General features: G+C 38.7%; 1 protein-coding gene across 1 annotated transcript in view; it reads left to right on the forward strand.

Moving 5' to 3' along the window:
* The window catches only part of LOC148832034 (uncharacterized), a 55,716-nt gene that overhangs the window by 22,153 nt on the left and 19,906 nt on the right, over nt 1-13,657 (forward strand). The window contains exons 5-36 of the mRNA XM_088919469.1: nt 436-590; nt 700-821; nt 1,059-1,120; nt 1,372-1,472; nt 1,813-1,876; nt 2,026-2,180; nt 2,290-2,411; nt 2,649-2,710; nt 2,962-3,062; nt 3,401-3,464; nt 3,614-3,768; nt 3,878-3,999; nt 4,237-4,298; nt 4,550-4,650; nt 4,991-5,054; nt 6,794-6,948; nt 7,058-7,179; nt 7,415-7,476; nt 7,728-7,828; nt 8,169-8,232; nt 8,382-8,536; nt 8,646-8,767; nt 9,005-9,066; nt 9,318-9,418; nt 9,757-9,820; nt 9,970-10,124; nt 10,234-10,355; nt 10,593-10,654; nt 10,906-11,006; nt 11,347-11,410; nt 13,150-13,304; nt 13,414-13,535. Of these exons, the coding sequence (XP_088775595.1) occupies nt 436-590; nt 700-821; nt 1,059-1,120; nt 1,372-1,472; nt 1,813-1,876; nt 2,026-2,180; nt 2,290-2,411; nt 2,649-2,710; nt 2,962-3,062; nt 3,401-3,464; nt 3,614-3,768; nt 3,878-3,999; nt 4,237-4,298; nt 4,550-4,650; nt 4,991-5,054; nt 6,794-6,948; nt 7,058-7,179; nt 7,415-7,476; nt 7,728-7,828; nt 8,169-8,232; nt 8,382-8,536; nt 8,646-8,767; nt 9,005-9,066; nt 9,318-9,418; nt 9,757-9,820; nt 9,970-10,124; nt 10,234-10,355; nt 10,593-10,654; nt 10,906-11,006; nt 11,347-11,410; nt 13,150-13,304; nt 13,414-13,535 (3,301 nt within the window). The remainder of the gene's footprint in view (nt 1-435; nt 591-699; nt 822-1,058; nt 1,121-1,371; nt 1,473-1,812; nt 1,877-2,025; nt 2,181-2,289; nt 2,412-2,648; nt 2,711-2,961; nt 3,063-3,400; nt 3,465-3,613; nt 3,769-3,877; nt 4,000-4,236; nt 4,299-4,549; nt 4,651-4,990; nt 5,055-6,793; nt 6,949-7,057; nt 7,180-7,414; nt 7,477-7,727; nt 7,829-8,168; nt 8,233-8,381; nt 8,537-8,645; nt 8,768-9,004; nt 9,067-9,317; nt 9,419-9,756; nt 9,821-9,969; nt 10,125-10,233; nt 10,356-10,592; nt 10,655-10,905; nt 11,007-11,346; nt 11,411-13,149; nt 13,305-13,413; nt 13,536-13,657) is intronic.

Raw genomic sequence — 13,657 nt, forward strand, 5'->3', positions numbered from 1 at the left:
ATTCAACATCAGTGTGTGTGTGAATTTAATCATGACCTTGAGTTTCTATATGGACTTTGCATATTTTCTCATGTTTGCATGGGAGTTTATTCTGTGCCCTGCTTCCACATAGCATTCATAGACATGTAGAAGACTTTTCAGTGGATGCTCTTAATTTGTTAATTCTTGCTGGTTTGTTCTCGGTATGGTAGGGGAGTGGGTTCATTCTCATTACGGCTAATATCAATGAATGAAAAAAGCGTGAAGACTTTCTCTTGTATATAACATTCTTTTATACAAGAAAACAAATGTAAATATTATTACACAAATCAATGGAATACATTTTTTATTTTTGTGCAGAATTAAAAAGAGAAAAAACAGTTTCAGGTTCATCATTGTAAATATTTTATGTTGTAATGTCATAATTTTATTCTACATTCCTCTTTGTCATCACAGAAAGAGGTCAGTGATGGCTGGACTAAGACTGGAGTTCAACACCACAAACCAAACTGTCAGTGCAACTGCGATAGTCGAACAATTCACTGCCTTCCTGGCTCCTTATACATCTCTGGGAGTCTACACAATCAACATCACCAATATCACTTACTACAGTAAGTTTCTGTTTCCAATAAGGATTGACTTTAGCATTCTTATTAATACAAGGTCTCGGGGTATTTTAACTGTGTTCTGTACTAAACTCTTTGTTGTCACTCTTTACAGACACAACAGCGAGCTCCTTTGCTGTCAATATCAACTTCGTCTTCAGCAACCTGACCGTTCCAGAAGGAGCTAATTTAACCAATGAGACCTACAGCACAATCCAGAACAGCATCAATGAGCTGGTGAGACTCTCACACATGATCATCCAAGAACTTTTTGAGAACACCACAGTCTCAGCAGTCATTATGGAAAACTGTGCACTTACCGTTTCATTTGTTGTGAAAGAACATCGTCATATTTTAGATAACACATGAATATATTTCTCGCTTATTATATTTGGAATCAAGAGATTTAATCAGAGGGTGAAAAAAAGTGCAGAATGTCTTCATTCCATCTGAACGTTGCTGTCTCTTTTTCAGCTCCTTGTAATTCTTGGTGAACCAAACTACACCCAGTTCACCTTCCCTCCTGTTACTATCACGTGAGTCAATATATATCCCTTCTATGTCTTCTCATTGGAATCCATTTAGAGATGGAATGTTAAACAGAAATCAACTCTTCCAAAAGTGTGACTGCAACCTTTCTTCCATGATTGCTTAAAGAAACGTACCATCCTGAATTCACACATCTGCCCAGCAACACTGTATGTTTTAAGTACTGTAAAAGAAGATACAATATTTTCCATAGATGTGTTAGTAAATATGATTTACCGTGTTTTCTTTGTTTCCACAGCAGTGAGAACAGTGTGATTCATGCTGACACGGTTTACAGATTTACAGAAGGAGACATCAAGACGCGCAGTGGTTTGATCAATGCAATCTTCATTACCAGCGGTATGATCAACATACAGTATAGTCCTGCGGTATTCCAAGAGTATTATTAGATGCAATTGGATATTAATTAACAGAAATGAAATCGTATTTTGTTTTTTGGGGAATTTTTCTGATGTTTTTCTATATATAAACACATATAGTCCATTCTTTTTTAAAATGTGTTTCATATGAAGGGCAAGACAAATGGCTAAACCTTTCCTCTTTAATTCATGGTCTCATTTATGAAGGTTCAGGGCTGGACTGAGTGATTCAGTATAACTCTCTTGGTGTTAGCACTGAAAAGATGAGCACAATCAGAAAGTCTCTGACTGTCTTCACTCTTGTTTGTGCACAAATGCAGGTCTTCCAGACACAACAACTGCACCTCCTACGACACTCCCACCAACTTCAGCTCCCGCTGCAACGTAAGTCCCACACAGAGGAAATGAAGCTCTTTTTACATCAGTGGCTGATATTTTCTTTCAGCGAGAGTGGTCATATCTCAGCAATTCAGATGAGAAGTGAAAATGTTACATCTAATCTCAGTGTTCTGCATCTGTCTTTGTCATCACAGAAAGAGGTCAGTGATGGCTGGACTAAGACTGGAGTTCAACACCACAAACCAAACTGTCAGTGCAACTGCGATAGTCGAACAATTCACTGCCTTCCTGGCTCCTTATACATCTCTGGGAGTCTACACAATCAACATCACCAATATCACTTACTACAGTAAGTTTCTGTTTCCAATAAGGATTGACTTTAGCATTCTTATTAATACAAGGTCTCGGGGTATTTTAACTGTGTTCTGTACTAAACTCTTTGTTGTCACTCTTTACAGACACAACAGCGAGCTCCTTTGCTGTCAATATCAACTTCGTCTTCAGCAACCTGACCGTTCCAGAAGGAGCTAATTTAACCAATGAGACCTACAGCACAATCCAGAACAGCATCAATGAGCTGGTGAGACTCTCACACATGATCATCCAAGAACTTTTTGAGAACACCACAGTCTCAGCAGTCATTATGGAAAACTGTGCACTTACCGTTTCATTTGTTGTGAAAGAACATCGTCATATTTTAGATAACACATGAATATATTTCTCACTTATTATATTTGGAATCAAGAGATTTAATCAGAGGGTGAAAAAAAGTGCAGAATGTCTTCATTCCATCTGAACGTTGCTGTCTCTTTTTCAGCTCCTTGTAATTCTTGGTGAACCAAACTACACCCAGTTCACCTTCCCTCCTGTTACTATCACGTGAGTCAATATATATCCCTTCTATGTCTTCTCATTGGAATCCATTTAGAGATGGAATGTTAAACAGAAATCAACTCTTCCAAAAGTGTGACTGCAACCTTTCTTCCATGATTGCTTAAAGAAACGTACCATCCTGAATTCACACATCTGCCCAGCAACACTGTATGTTTTAAGTACTGTAAAAGAAGATACAATATTTTCCATAGATGTGTTAGTAAATATGATTTACCGTGTTTTCTTTGTTTCCACAGCAGTGAGAACAGTGTGATTCATGCTGACACGGTTTACAGATTTACAGAAGGAGACATCAAGACGCGCAGTGGTTTGATCAATGCAATCTTCATTACCAGCGGTATGATCAACATACAGTATAGTCCTGCGGTATTCCAAGAGTATTATTAGATGCAATTGGATATTAATTAACAGAAATGAAATCGTATTTTGTTTTTTGGGGAATTTTTCTGATGTTTTTCTATATATAAACACATACAGTCCATTCTTTTTTAAAATGTGTTTCATATGAAGGGCAAGACAAATGGCTAAACCTTTCCTCTTTAATTCATGGTCTCATTTATGAAGGTTCAGGGCTGGACTGAGTGATTCAGTATATCTCTTGGTGTTAGCACTGAAAAGATGAGCACAATCAGAAAGTCTCTGACTGTCTTCACTCTTGTTTGTGCACAAATGCAGGTCTTCCAGACACAACAACTGCACCTCCTACGACACTCCCACCAACTTCAGCTCCCGCTGCAACGTAAGTCCCACACAGAGGAAATGAAGCTCTTTTTACATCAGTGGCTGATATTTTCTTTCAGCGAGAGTGGTCATATCTCAGCAATTCAGATGAGAAGTGAAAATGTTACATCTAATCTCAGTGTTCTGCATCTGTCTTTGTCATCACAGAAAGAGGTCAGTGATGGCTGGACTAAGACTGGAGTTCAACACCACAAACCAAACTGTCAGTGCAACTGCGATAGTCGAACAATTCACTGCCTTCCTGGCTCCTTATACATCTCTGGGAGTCTACACAATCAACATCACCAATATCACTTACTACAGTAAGTTTCTGTTTCCAATAAGGATTGACTTTAGCATTCTTATTAATACAAGGTCTCGGGGTATTTTAACTGTGTTCTGTACTAAACTCTTTGTTGTCACTCTTTACAGACACAACAGCGAGCTCCTTTGCTGTCAATATCAACTTCGTCTTCAGCAACCTGACCGTTCCAGAAGGAGCTAATTTAACCAATGAGACCTACAGCACAATCCAGAACAGCATCAATGAGCTGGTGAGACTCTCACACATGATCATCCAAGAACTTTTTGAGAACACCACAGTCTCAGCAGTCATTATGGAAAACTGTGCACTTACCGTTTCATTTGTTGTGAAAGAACATCGTCATATTTTAGATAACACATGAATATATTTCTCGCTTATTATATTTGGAATCAAGAGATTTAATCAGAGGGTGAAAAAAAGTGCAGAATGTCTTCATTCCATCTGAACGTTGCTGTCTCTTTTTCAGCTCCTTGTAATTCTTGGTGAACCAAACTACACCCAGTTCACCTTCCCTCCTGTTACTATCACGTGAGTCAATATATATCCCTTCTATGTCTTCTCATTGGAATCCATTTAGAGATGGAATGTTAAACAGAAATCAACTCTTCCAAAAGTGTGACTGCAACCTTTCTTCCATGATTGCTTAAAGAAACGTACCATCCTGAATTCACACATCTGCCCAGCAACACTGTATGTTTTAAGTACTGTAAAAGAAGATACAATATTTTCCATAGATGTGTTAGTAAATATGATTTACCGTGTTTTCTTTGTTTCCACAGCAGTGAGAACAGTGTGATTCATGCTGACACGGTTTACAGATTTACAGAAGGAGACATCAAGACGCGCAGTGGTTTGATCAATGCAATCTTCATTACCAGCGGTATGATCAACATACAGTATAGTCCTGCAGTATTCCAAGAGTATTATTAGATGCAATTGGATATTAATTAACAGAAATGAAATCGTATTTTGTTTTTTGGGGAATTTTTCTGATGTTTTTCTATATATAAACACATACAGTCCATTCTTTTTTAAAATGTGTTTCATATGAAGGGCAAGACAAATGGCTAAACCTTTCCTCTTTAATTCATGGTCTCATTTATGAAGGTTCAGGGCTGGACTGAGTGATTCAGTATAACTCTCTTGGTGTTAGCACTGAAAAGATGAGCACAATCAGAAAGTCTCTGACTGTCTTCACTCTTGTTTGTGCACAAATGCAGGTCTTCCAGACACAACAACTGCACCTCCTACGACACTCCCACCAACTTCAGCTCCCGCTGCAACGTAAGTCCCACACAGAGGAAATGAAGCTCTTTTTACATCAGTGGCTGATATTTTCTTTCAGCGAGAGTGGTCATATCTCAGCAATTCAGATGAGAAGTGAAAATGTTACATCTAATCTCAGTGTTCTGCATCTGTCTTTGTCATCACAGAAAGAGGTCAGTGATGGCTGGACTAAGACTGGAGTTCAACACCACAAACCAAACTGTCAGTGCAACTGCGATAGTCGAACAATTCACTGCCTTCCTGGCTCCTTATACATCTCTGGGAGTCTACACAATCAACATCACCAATATCACTTACGACAGTAAGTTTCTGTTTCCAATAAGGATTGACTTTAGCATTCTTATTAATACAAGGTCTCGGGGTATTTTAACTGTATTCTGTACTAAACTCTTTGTTGTCACTCTTTACAGACACAACAGCGAGCTCCTTTGCTGTCAATATCAACTTCGTCTTCAGCAACCTGACCGTTCCAGAAGGAGCTAATTTAACCAATGAGACCTACAGCACAATCCAGAACAGCATCAATGAGCTGGTGAGACTCTCACACATGATCATCCAAGAACTTTTTGAGAACACCACAGTCTCAGCAGTCATTATGGAAAACTGTGCACTTACCGTTTCATTTGTTGTGAAAGAACATCGTCATATTTTAGATAACACATGAATATATTTCTCACTTATTATATTTGGAATCAAGAGATTTAATCAGAGGGTGAAAAAAAGTGCAGAATGTCTTCATTCCATCTGAACGTTGCTGTCTCTTTTTCAGCTCCTTGTAATTCTTGGTGAACCAAACTACACCCAGTTCACCTTCCCTCCTGTTACTATCACGTGAGTCAATATATATCCCTTCTATGTCTTCTCATTGGAATCCATTTAGAGATGGAATGTTAAACAGAAATCAACTCTTCCAAAAGTGTGACTGCAACCTTTCTTCCATGATTGCTTAAGGAAACGTACCATCCTGAATTCACACATCTGCCCAGCAACACTGTATGTTTTAAGTACTGTAAAAGAAGATACAATATTTTCCATAGATGTGTTAGTAAATATGATTTACCGTGTTTTCTTTGTTTCCACAGCAGTGAGAACAGTGTGATTCATGCTGACACGGTTTACAGATTTACAGAAGGAGACATCAAGACGCGCAGTGGTTTGATCAATGCAATCTTCATTACCAGCGGTATGATCAACATACAGTATAGTCCTGCAGTATTCCAAGAGTATTATTAGATGCAATTGGATATTAATTAACAGAAATGAAATCGTATTTTGTTTTTTGGGGAATTTTTCTGATGTTTTTCTATATATAAACACATACAGTCCATTCTTTTTTAAAATGTGTTTCATATGAAGGGCAAGACAAATGGCTAAACCTTTCCTCTTTAATTCATGGTCTCATTTATGAAGGTTCAGGGCTGGACTGAGTGATTCAGTATAACTCTCTTGGTGTTAGCACTGAAAAGATGAGCACAATCAGAAAGTCTCTGACTGTCTTCACTCTTGTTTGTGCACAAATGCAGGTCTTCCAGACACAACAACTGCACCTCCTACGACACTCCCACCAACTTCAGCTCCCGCTGCAACGTAAGTCCCACACAGAGGAAATGAAGCTCTTTTTACATCAGTGGCTGATATTTTCTTTCAGCAAGAGTGGTCATATCTCAGCAATTCAGATGAGAAGTGAAAATGTTACATCTAATCTCAGTGTTCTGCATCTGTCTTTGTCATCACAGAAAGAGGTCAGTGATGGCTGGACTAAGACTGGAGTTCAACACCACAAACCAAACTGTCAGTGCAATTGCGATAGTCGAACAATTCACTGCCTTCCTGGCTCCTTATACATCTCTGGGAGTCTACACAATCAACATCACCAATATCACTTACTACAGTAAGTTTCTGTTTCCAATAAGGATTGACTTTAGCATTCTTATTAATACAAGGTCTCGGGGTATTTTAACTGTATTCTGTACTAAACTCTTTGTTGTCACTCTTTACAGACACAACAGCGAGCTCCTTTGCTGTCAATATCAACTTCGTCTTCAGCAACCTGACCGTTCCAGAAGGAGCTAATTTAACCAATGAGACCTACAGCACAATCCAGAACAGCATCAATGAGCTGGTGAGACTCTCACACATGATCATCCAAGAACTTTTTGAGAACACCACAGTCTCAGCAGTCATTATGGAAAACTGTGCACTTACCGTTTCATTTGTTGTGAAAGAACATCGTCATATTTTAGATAACACATGAATATATTTCTCGCTTATTATATTTGGAATCGAGATTTAATCAGAGGGTGAAAAAAAGTGCAGAATGTCTTCATTCCATCTGAACGTTGCTGTCTCTTTTTCAGCTCCTTGTAATTCTTGGTGAACCAAACTACACCCAGTTCACCTTCCCTCCTGTTACTATCACGTGAGTCAATATATATCCCTTCTATGTCTTCTCATTGGAATCCATTTAGAGATGGAATGTTAAACAGAAATCAACTCTTCCAAAAGTGTGACTGCAACCTTTCTTCCATGATTGCTTAAAGAAACGTACCATCCTGAATTCACACATCTGCCCAGCAACACTGTATGTTTTAAGTACTGTAAAAGAAGATACAATATTTTCCATAGATGTGTTAGTAAATATGATTTACCGTGTTTTCTTTGTTTCCACAGCAGTGAGAACAGTGTGATTCATGCTGACACGGTTTACAGATTTACAGAAGGAGACATCAAGACGCGCAGTGGTTTGATCAATGCAATCTTCATTACCAGCGGTATGATCAACATACAGTATAGTCCTGCGGTATTCCAAGAGTATTATTAGATGCAATTGGATATTAATTAACAGAAATGAAATCGTATTTTGTTTTTTGGGGAATTTTTCTGATGTTTTTCTATATATAAACACATATAGTCCATTCTTTTTTAAAATGTGTTTCATATGAAGGGCAAGACAAATGGCTAAACCTTTCCTCTTTAATTCATGGTCTCATTTATGAAGGTTCAGGGCTGGACTGAGTGATTCAGTATAACTCTCTTGGTGTTAGCACTGAAAAGATGAGCACAATCAGAAAGTCTCTGACTGTCTTCACTCTTGTTTGTGCACAAATGCAGGTCTTCCAGACACAACAACTGCACCTCCTACGACACTCCCACCAACTTCAGCTCCCGCTGCAACGTAAGTCCCACACAGAGGAAATGAAGCTCTTTTTACATCAGTGGCTGATATTTTCTTTCAGCGAGAGTGGTCATATCTCAGCAATTCAGATGAGAAGTGAAAATGTTACATCTAATCTCAGTGTTCTGCATCTGTCTTTGTCATCACAGAAAGAGGTCAGTGATGGCTGGACTAAGACTGGAGTTCAACACCACAAACCAAACTGTCAGTGCAACTGCGATAGTCGAACAATTCACTGCCTTCCTGGCTCCTTATACATCTCTGGGAGTCTACACAATCAACATCACCAATATCACTTACTACAGTAAGTTTCTGTTTCCAATAAGGATTGACTTTAGCATTCTTATTAATACAAGGTCTCGGGGTATTTTAACTGTGTTCTGTACTAAACTCTTTGTTGTCACTCTTTACAGACACAACAGCGAGCTCCTTTGCTGTCAATATCAACTTCGTCTTCAGCAACCTGACCGTTCCAGAAGGAGCTAATTTAACCAATGAGACCTACAGCACAATCCAGAACAGCATCAATGAGCTGGTGAGACTCTCACACATGATCATCCAAGAACTTTTTGAGAACACCACAGTCTCAGCAGTCATTATGGAAAACTGTGCACTTACCGTTTCATTTGTTGTGAAAGAACATCGTCATATTTTAGATAACACATGAATATATTTCTCACTTATTATATTTGGAATCAAGAGATTTAATCAGAGGGTGAAAAAAAGTGCAGAATGTCTTCATTCCATCTGAACGTTGCTGTCTCTTTTTCAGCTCCTTGTAATTCTTGGTGAACCAAACTACACCCAGTTCACCTTCCCTCCTGTTACTATCACGTGAGTCAATATATATCCCTTCTATGTCTTCTCATTGGAATCCATTTAGAGATGGAATGTTAAACAGAAATCAACTCTTCCAAAAGTGTGACTGCAACCTTTCTTCCATGATTGCTTAAAGAAACGTACCATCCTGAATTCACACATCTGCCCAGCAACACTGTATGTTTTAAGTACTGTAAAAGAAGATACAATATTTTCCATAGATGTGTTAGTAAATATGATTTACCGTGTTTTCTTTGTTTCCACAGCAGTGAGAACAGTGTGATTCATGCTGACACGGTTTACAGATTTACAGAAGGAGACATCAAGACGCGCAGTGGTTTGATCAATGCAATCTTCATTACCAGCGGTATGATCAACATACAGTATAGTCCTGCGGTATTCCAAGAGTATTATTAGATGCAATTGGATATTAATTAACAGAAATGAAATCGTATTTTGTTTTTTGGGGAATTTTTCTGATGTTTTTCTATATATAAACACATACAGTCCATTCTTTTTTAAAATGTGTTTCATATGAAGGGCAAGACAAATGGCTAAACCTTTCCTCTTTAATTCATGGTCTCATTTATGAAGGTTCAGGGCTGGACTGAGTGATTCAGTATATCTCTTGGTGTTAGCACTGAAAAGATGAGCACAATCAGAAAGTCTCTGACTGTCTTCACTCTTGTTTGTGCACAAATGCAGGTCTTCCAGACACAACAACTGCACCTCCTACGACACTCCCACCAACTTCAGCTCCCGCTGCAACGTAAGTCCCACACAGAGGAAATGAAGCTCTTTTTACATCAGTGGCTGATATTTTCTTTCAGCGAGAGTGGTCATATCTCAGCAATTCAGATGAGAAGTGAAAATGTTACATCTAATCTCAGTGTTCTGCATCTGTCTTTGTCATCACAGAAAGAGGTCAGTGATGGCTGGACTAAGACTGGAGTTCAACACCACAAACCAAACTGTCAGTGCAACTGCGATAGTCGAACAATTCACTGCCTTCCTGGCTCCTTATACATCTCTGGGAGTCTACACAATCAACATCACCAATATCACTTACTACAGTAAGTTTCTGTTTCCAATAAGGATTGACTTTAGCATTCTTATTAATACAAGGTCTCGGGGTATTTTAACTGTGTTCTGTACTAAACTCTTTGTTGTCACTCTTTACAGACACAACAGCGAGCTCCTTTGCTGTCAATATCAACTTCGTCTTCAGCAACCTGACCGTTCCAGAAGGAGCTAATTTAACCAATGAGACCTACAGCACAATCCAGAACAGCATCAATGAGCTGGTGAGACTCTCACACATGATCATCCAAGAACTTTTTGAGAACACCACAGTCTCAGCAGTCATTATGGAAAACTGTGCACTTACCGTTTCATTTGTTGTGAAAGAACATCGTCATATTTTAGATAACACATGAATATATTTCTCGCTTATTATATTTGGAATCAAGAGATTTAATCAGAGGGTGAAAAAAAGTGCAGAATGTCTTCATTCCATCTGAACGTTGCTGTCTCTTTTTCAGCTCCTTGTAATTCTTGGTGAACCAAACTACACCCAGTTCACCTTCCCTCCTGTTACTATCACGTGAGTCAATATATATCCCTTCTATGTCTTCTCATTGGAATCCATTTAGAGATGGAATGTTAAACAGAAATCAACTCTTCCAAAAGTGTGACTGCAACCTTTCTTCCATGATTGCTTAAAGAAACGTACCATCCTGAATTCACACATCTGCCCAGCAACACTGTATGTTTTAAGTACTGTAAAAGAAGATACAATATTTTCCATAGATGTGTTAGTAAATATGATTTACCGTGTTTTCTTTGTTTCCACAGCAGTGAGAACAGTGTGATTCATGCTGACACGGTTTACAGATTTACAGAAGGAGACATCAAGACGCGCAGTGGTTTGATCAATGCAATCTTCATTACCAGCGGTATGATCAACATACAGTATAGTCCTGCAGTATTCCAAGAGTATTATTAGATGCAATTGGATATTAATTAACAGAAATGAAATCGTATTTTGTTTTTTGGGGAATTTTTCTGATGTTTTTCTATATATAAACACATACAGTCCATTCTTTTTTAAAATGTGTTTCATATGAAGGGCAAGACAAATGGCTAAACCTTTCCTCTTTAATTCATGGTCTCATTTATGAAGGTTCAGGGCTGGACTGAGTGATTCAGTATAACTCTCTTGGTGTTAGCACTGAAAAGATGAGCACAATCAGAAAGTCTCTGACTGTCTTCACTCTTGTTTGTGCACAAATGCAGGTCTTCCAGACACAACAACTGCACCTCCTACGACACTCCCACCAACTTCAGCTCCCGCTGCAACGTAAGTCCCACACAGAGGAAATGAAGCTCTTTTTACATCAGTGGCTGATATTTTCTTTCAGCGAGAGTGGTCATATCTCAGCAATTCAGATGAGAAGTGAAAATGTTACATCTAATCTCAGTGTTCTGCATCTGTCTTTGTCATCACAGAAAGAGGTCAGTGATGGCTGGACTAAGACTGGAGTTCAACACCACAAACCAAACTGTCAGTGCAACTGCGATAGTCGAACAATTCACTGCCTTCCTGGCTCCTTATACATCTCTGGGAGTCTACACAATCAACATCACCAATATCACTTACGACAGTAAGTTTCTGTTTCCAATAAGGATTGACTTTAGCATTCTTATTAATACAAGGTCTCGGGGTATTTTAACTGTATTCTGTACTAAACTCTTTGTTGTCACTCTTTACAGACACAACAGCGAGCTCCTTTGCTGTCAATATCAACTTCGTCTTCAGCAACCTGACCGTTCCAGAAGGAGCTAATTTAACCAATGAGACCTACAGCACAATCCAGAACAGCATCAATGAGCTGGTGAGACTCTCACACATGATCATCCAAGAACTTTTTGAGAACACCACAGTCTCAGCAGTCATTATGGAAAACTGTGCACTTACCGTTTCATTTGTTGTGAAAGAACATCGTCATATTTTAGATAACACATGAATATATTTCTCACTTATTATATTTGGAATCAAGAGATTTAATCAGAGGGTGAAAAAAAGTGCAGAATGTCTTCATTCCATCTGAACGTTGCTGTCTCTTTTTCAGCTCCTTGTAATTCTTGGTGAACCAAACTACACCCAGTTCACCTTCCCTCCTGTTACTATCACGTGAGTCAATATATATCCCTTCTATGTCTTCTCATTGGAATCCATTTAGAGATGGAATGTTAAACAGAAATCAACTCTTCCAAAAGTGTGACTGCAACCTTTCTTCCATGATTGCTTAAGGAAACGTACCATCCTGAATTCACACATCTGCCCAGCAACACTGTATGTTTTAAGTACTGTAAAAGAAGATACAATATTTTCCATAGATGTGTTAGTAAATATGATTTACCGTGTTTTCTTTGTTTCCACAGCAGTGAGAACAGTGTGATTCATGCTGACACGGTTTACAGATTTACAGAAGGAGACATCAAGACGCGCAGTGGTTTGATCAATGCAATCTTCATTACCAGCGGTATGATCAACATACAGTATAGTCCTGCAGTATTCCAAGAGTATTATTAGATGCAATTGGATATTAATTAACAGAAATGAAATCGTATTTTGTTTTTTGGGGAATTTTTCTGATGTTTTTCTATATATAAACACATACAGTCCATTCTTTTTTAAAATGTGTTTCATATGAAGGGCAAGACAAATGGCTAAACCTTTCCTCTTTAATTCATGGTCTCATTTATGAAGGTTCAGGGCTGGACTGAGTGATTCAGTATAACTCTCTTGGTGTTAGCACTGAAAAGATGAGCACAATCAGAAAGTCTCTGACTGTCTTCACTCTTGTTTGTGCACAAATGCAGGTCTTCCAGACACAACAACTGCACCTCCTACGACACTCCCACCAACTTCAGCTCCCGCTGCAACGTAAGTCCCACACAGAGGAAATGAAGCTCTTTTTACATCAGTGGCTGATATTTTCTTTCAGCGAGAGTGGTCATATCTCAGCAATTCAGATGAGAAGTGAAAATGTTACATCTAATCTCAGTGTTCTGCATCTGTCTTTGTCATCACAGAAAGAGGTCAGTGATGGCTGGACTAAGACTGGAGTTCAACACCACAAACCAAACTGTCAGTGCAACTGCAATAGTCGAACAATTCACTGCCTTCCTGGCTCCTTATACATCTCTGGGAGTCTACACAATCAACATCACCAATATCACTTACTACAGTAAGTTTCTGTTTCCAATAAGGATTGACTTTAGCATTCTTATTAATACAAGGTCTCGGGGTATTTTAACTGTATTCTGTACTAAACTCTTTGTTGTCACTCTTTACAGACACAACAGCGAGCTCCTTTGCTGTCAATATCAACTTCGTCTTCAGCAACCTGACCGTTCCAGAAGGAGCTAATTTAACCAATGAGACCTACAGCACAATCCAGAACAGCATCAATGAGCTGGTGAGACTCTCACACATGATCATCCAAGAACTTTTTGAGAACACCACAGTCTCAGCAGTCATTATGGAAAACTGTGCACTTACCGTTTCATTTGTTGTGAAAGAACATCGTCATATTTTAGA

This window comes from Atractosteus spatula, chromosome 6 (assembly GCF_055471065.1).
Source record: "Atractosteus spatula isolate fAtrSpa1 chromosome 6, fAtrSpa1.hap1, whole genome shotgun sequence".
In the NCBI taxonomy this organism is placed as follows: domain Eukaryota; kingdom Metazoa; phylum Chordata; class Actinopteri; order Semionotiformes; family Lepisosteidae; genus Atractosteus; species Atractosteus spatula.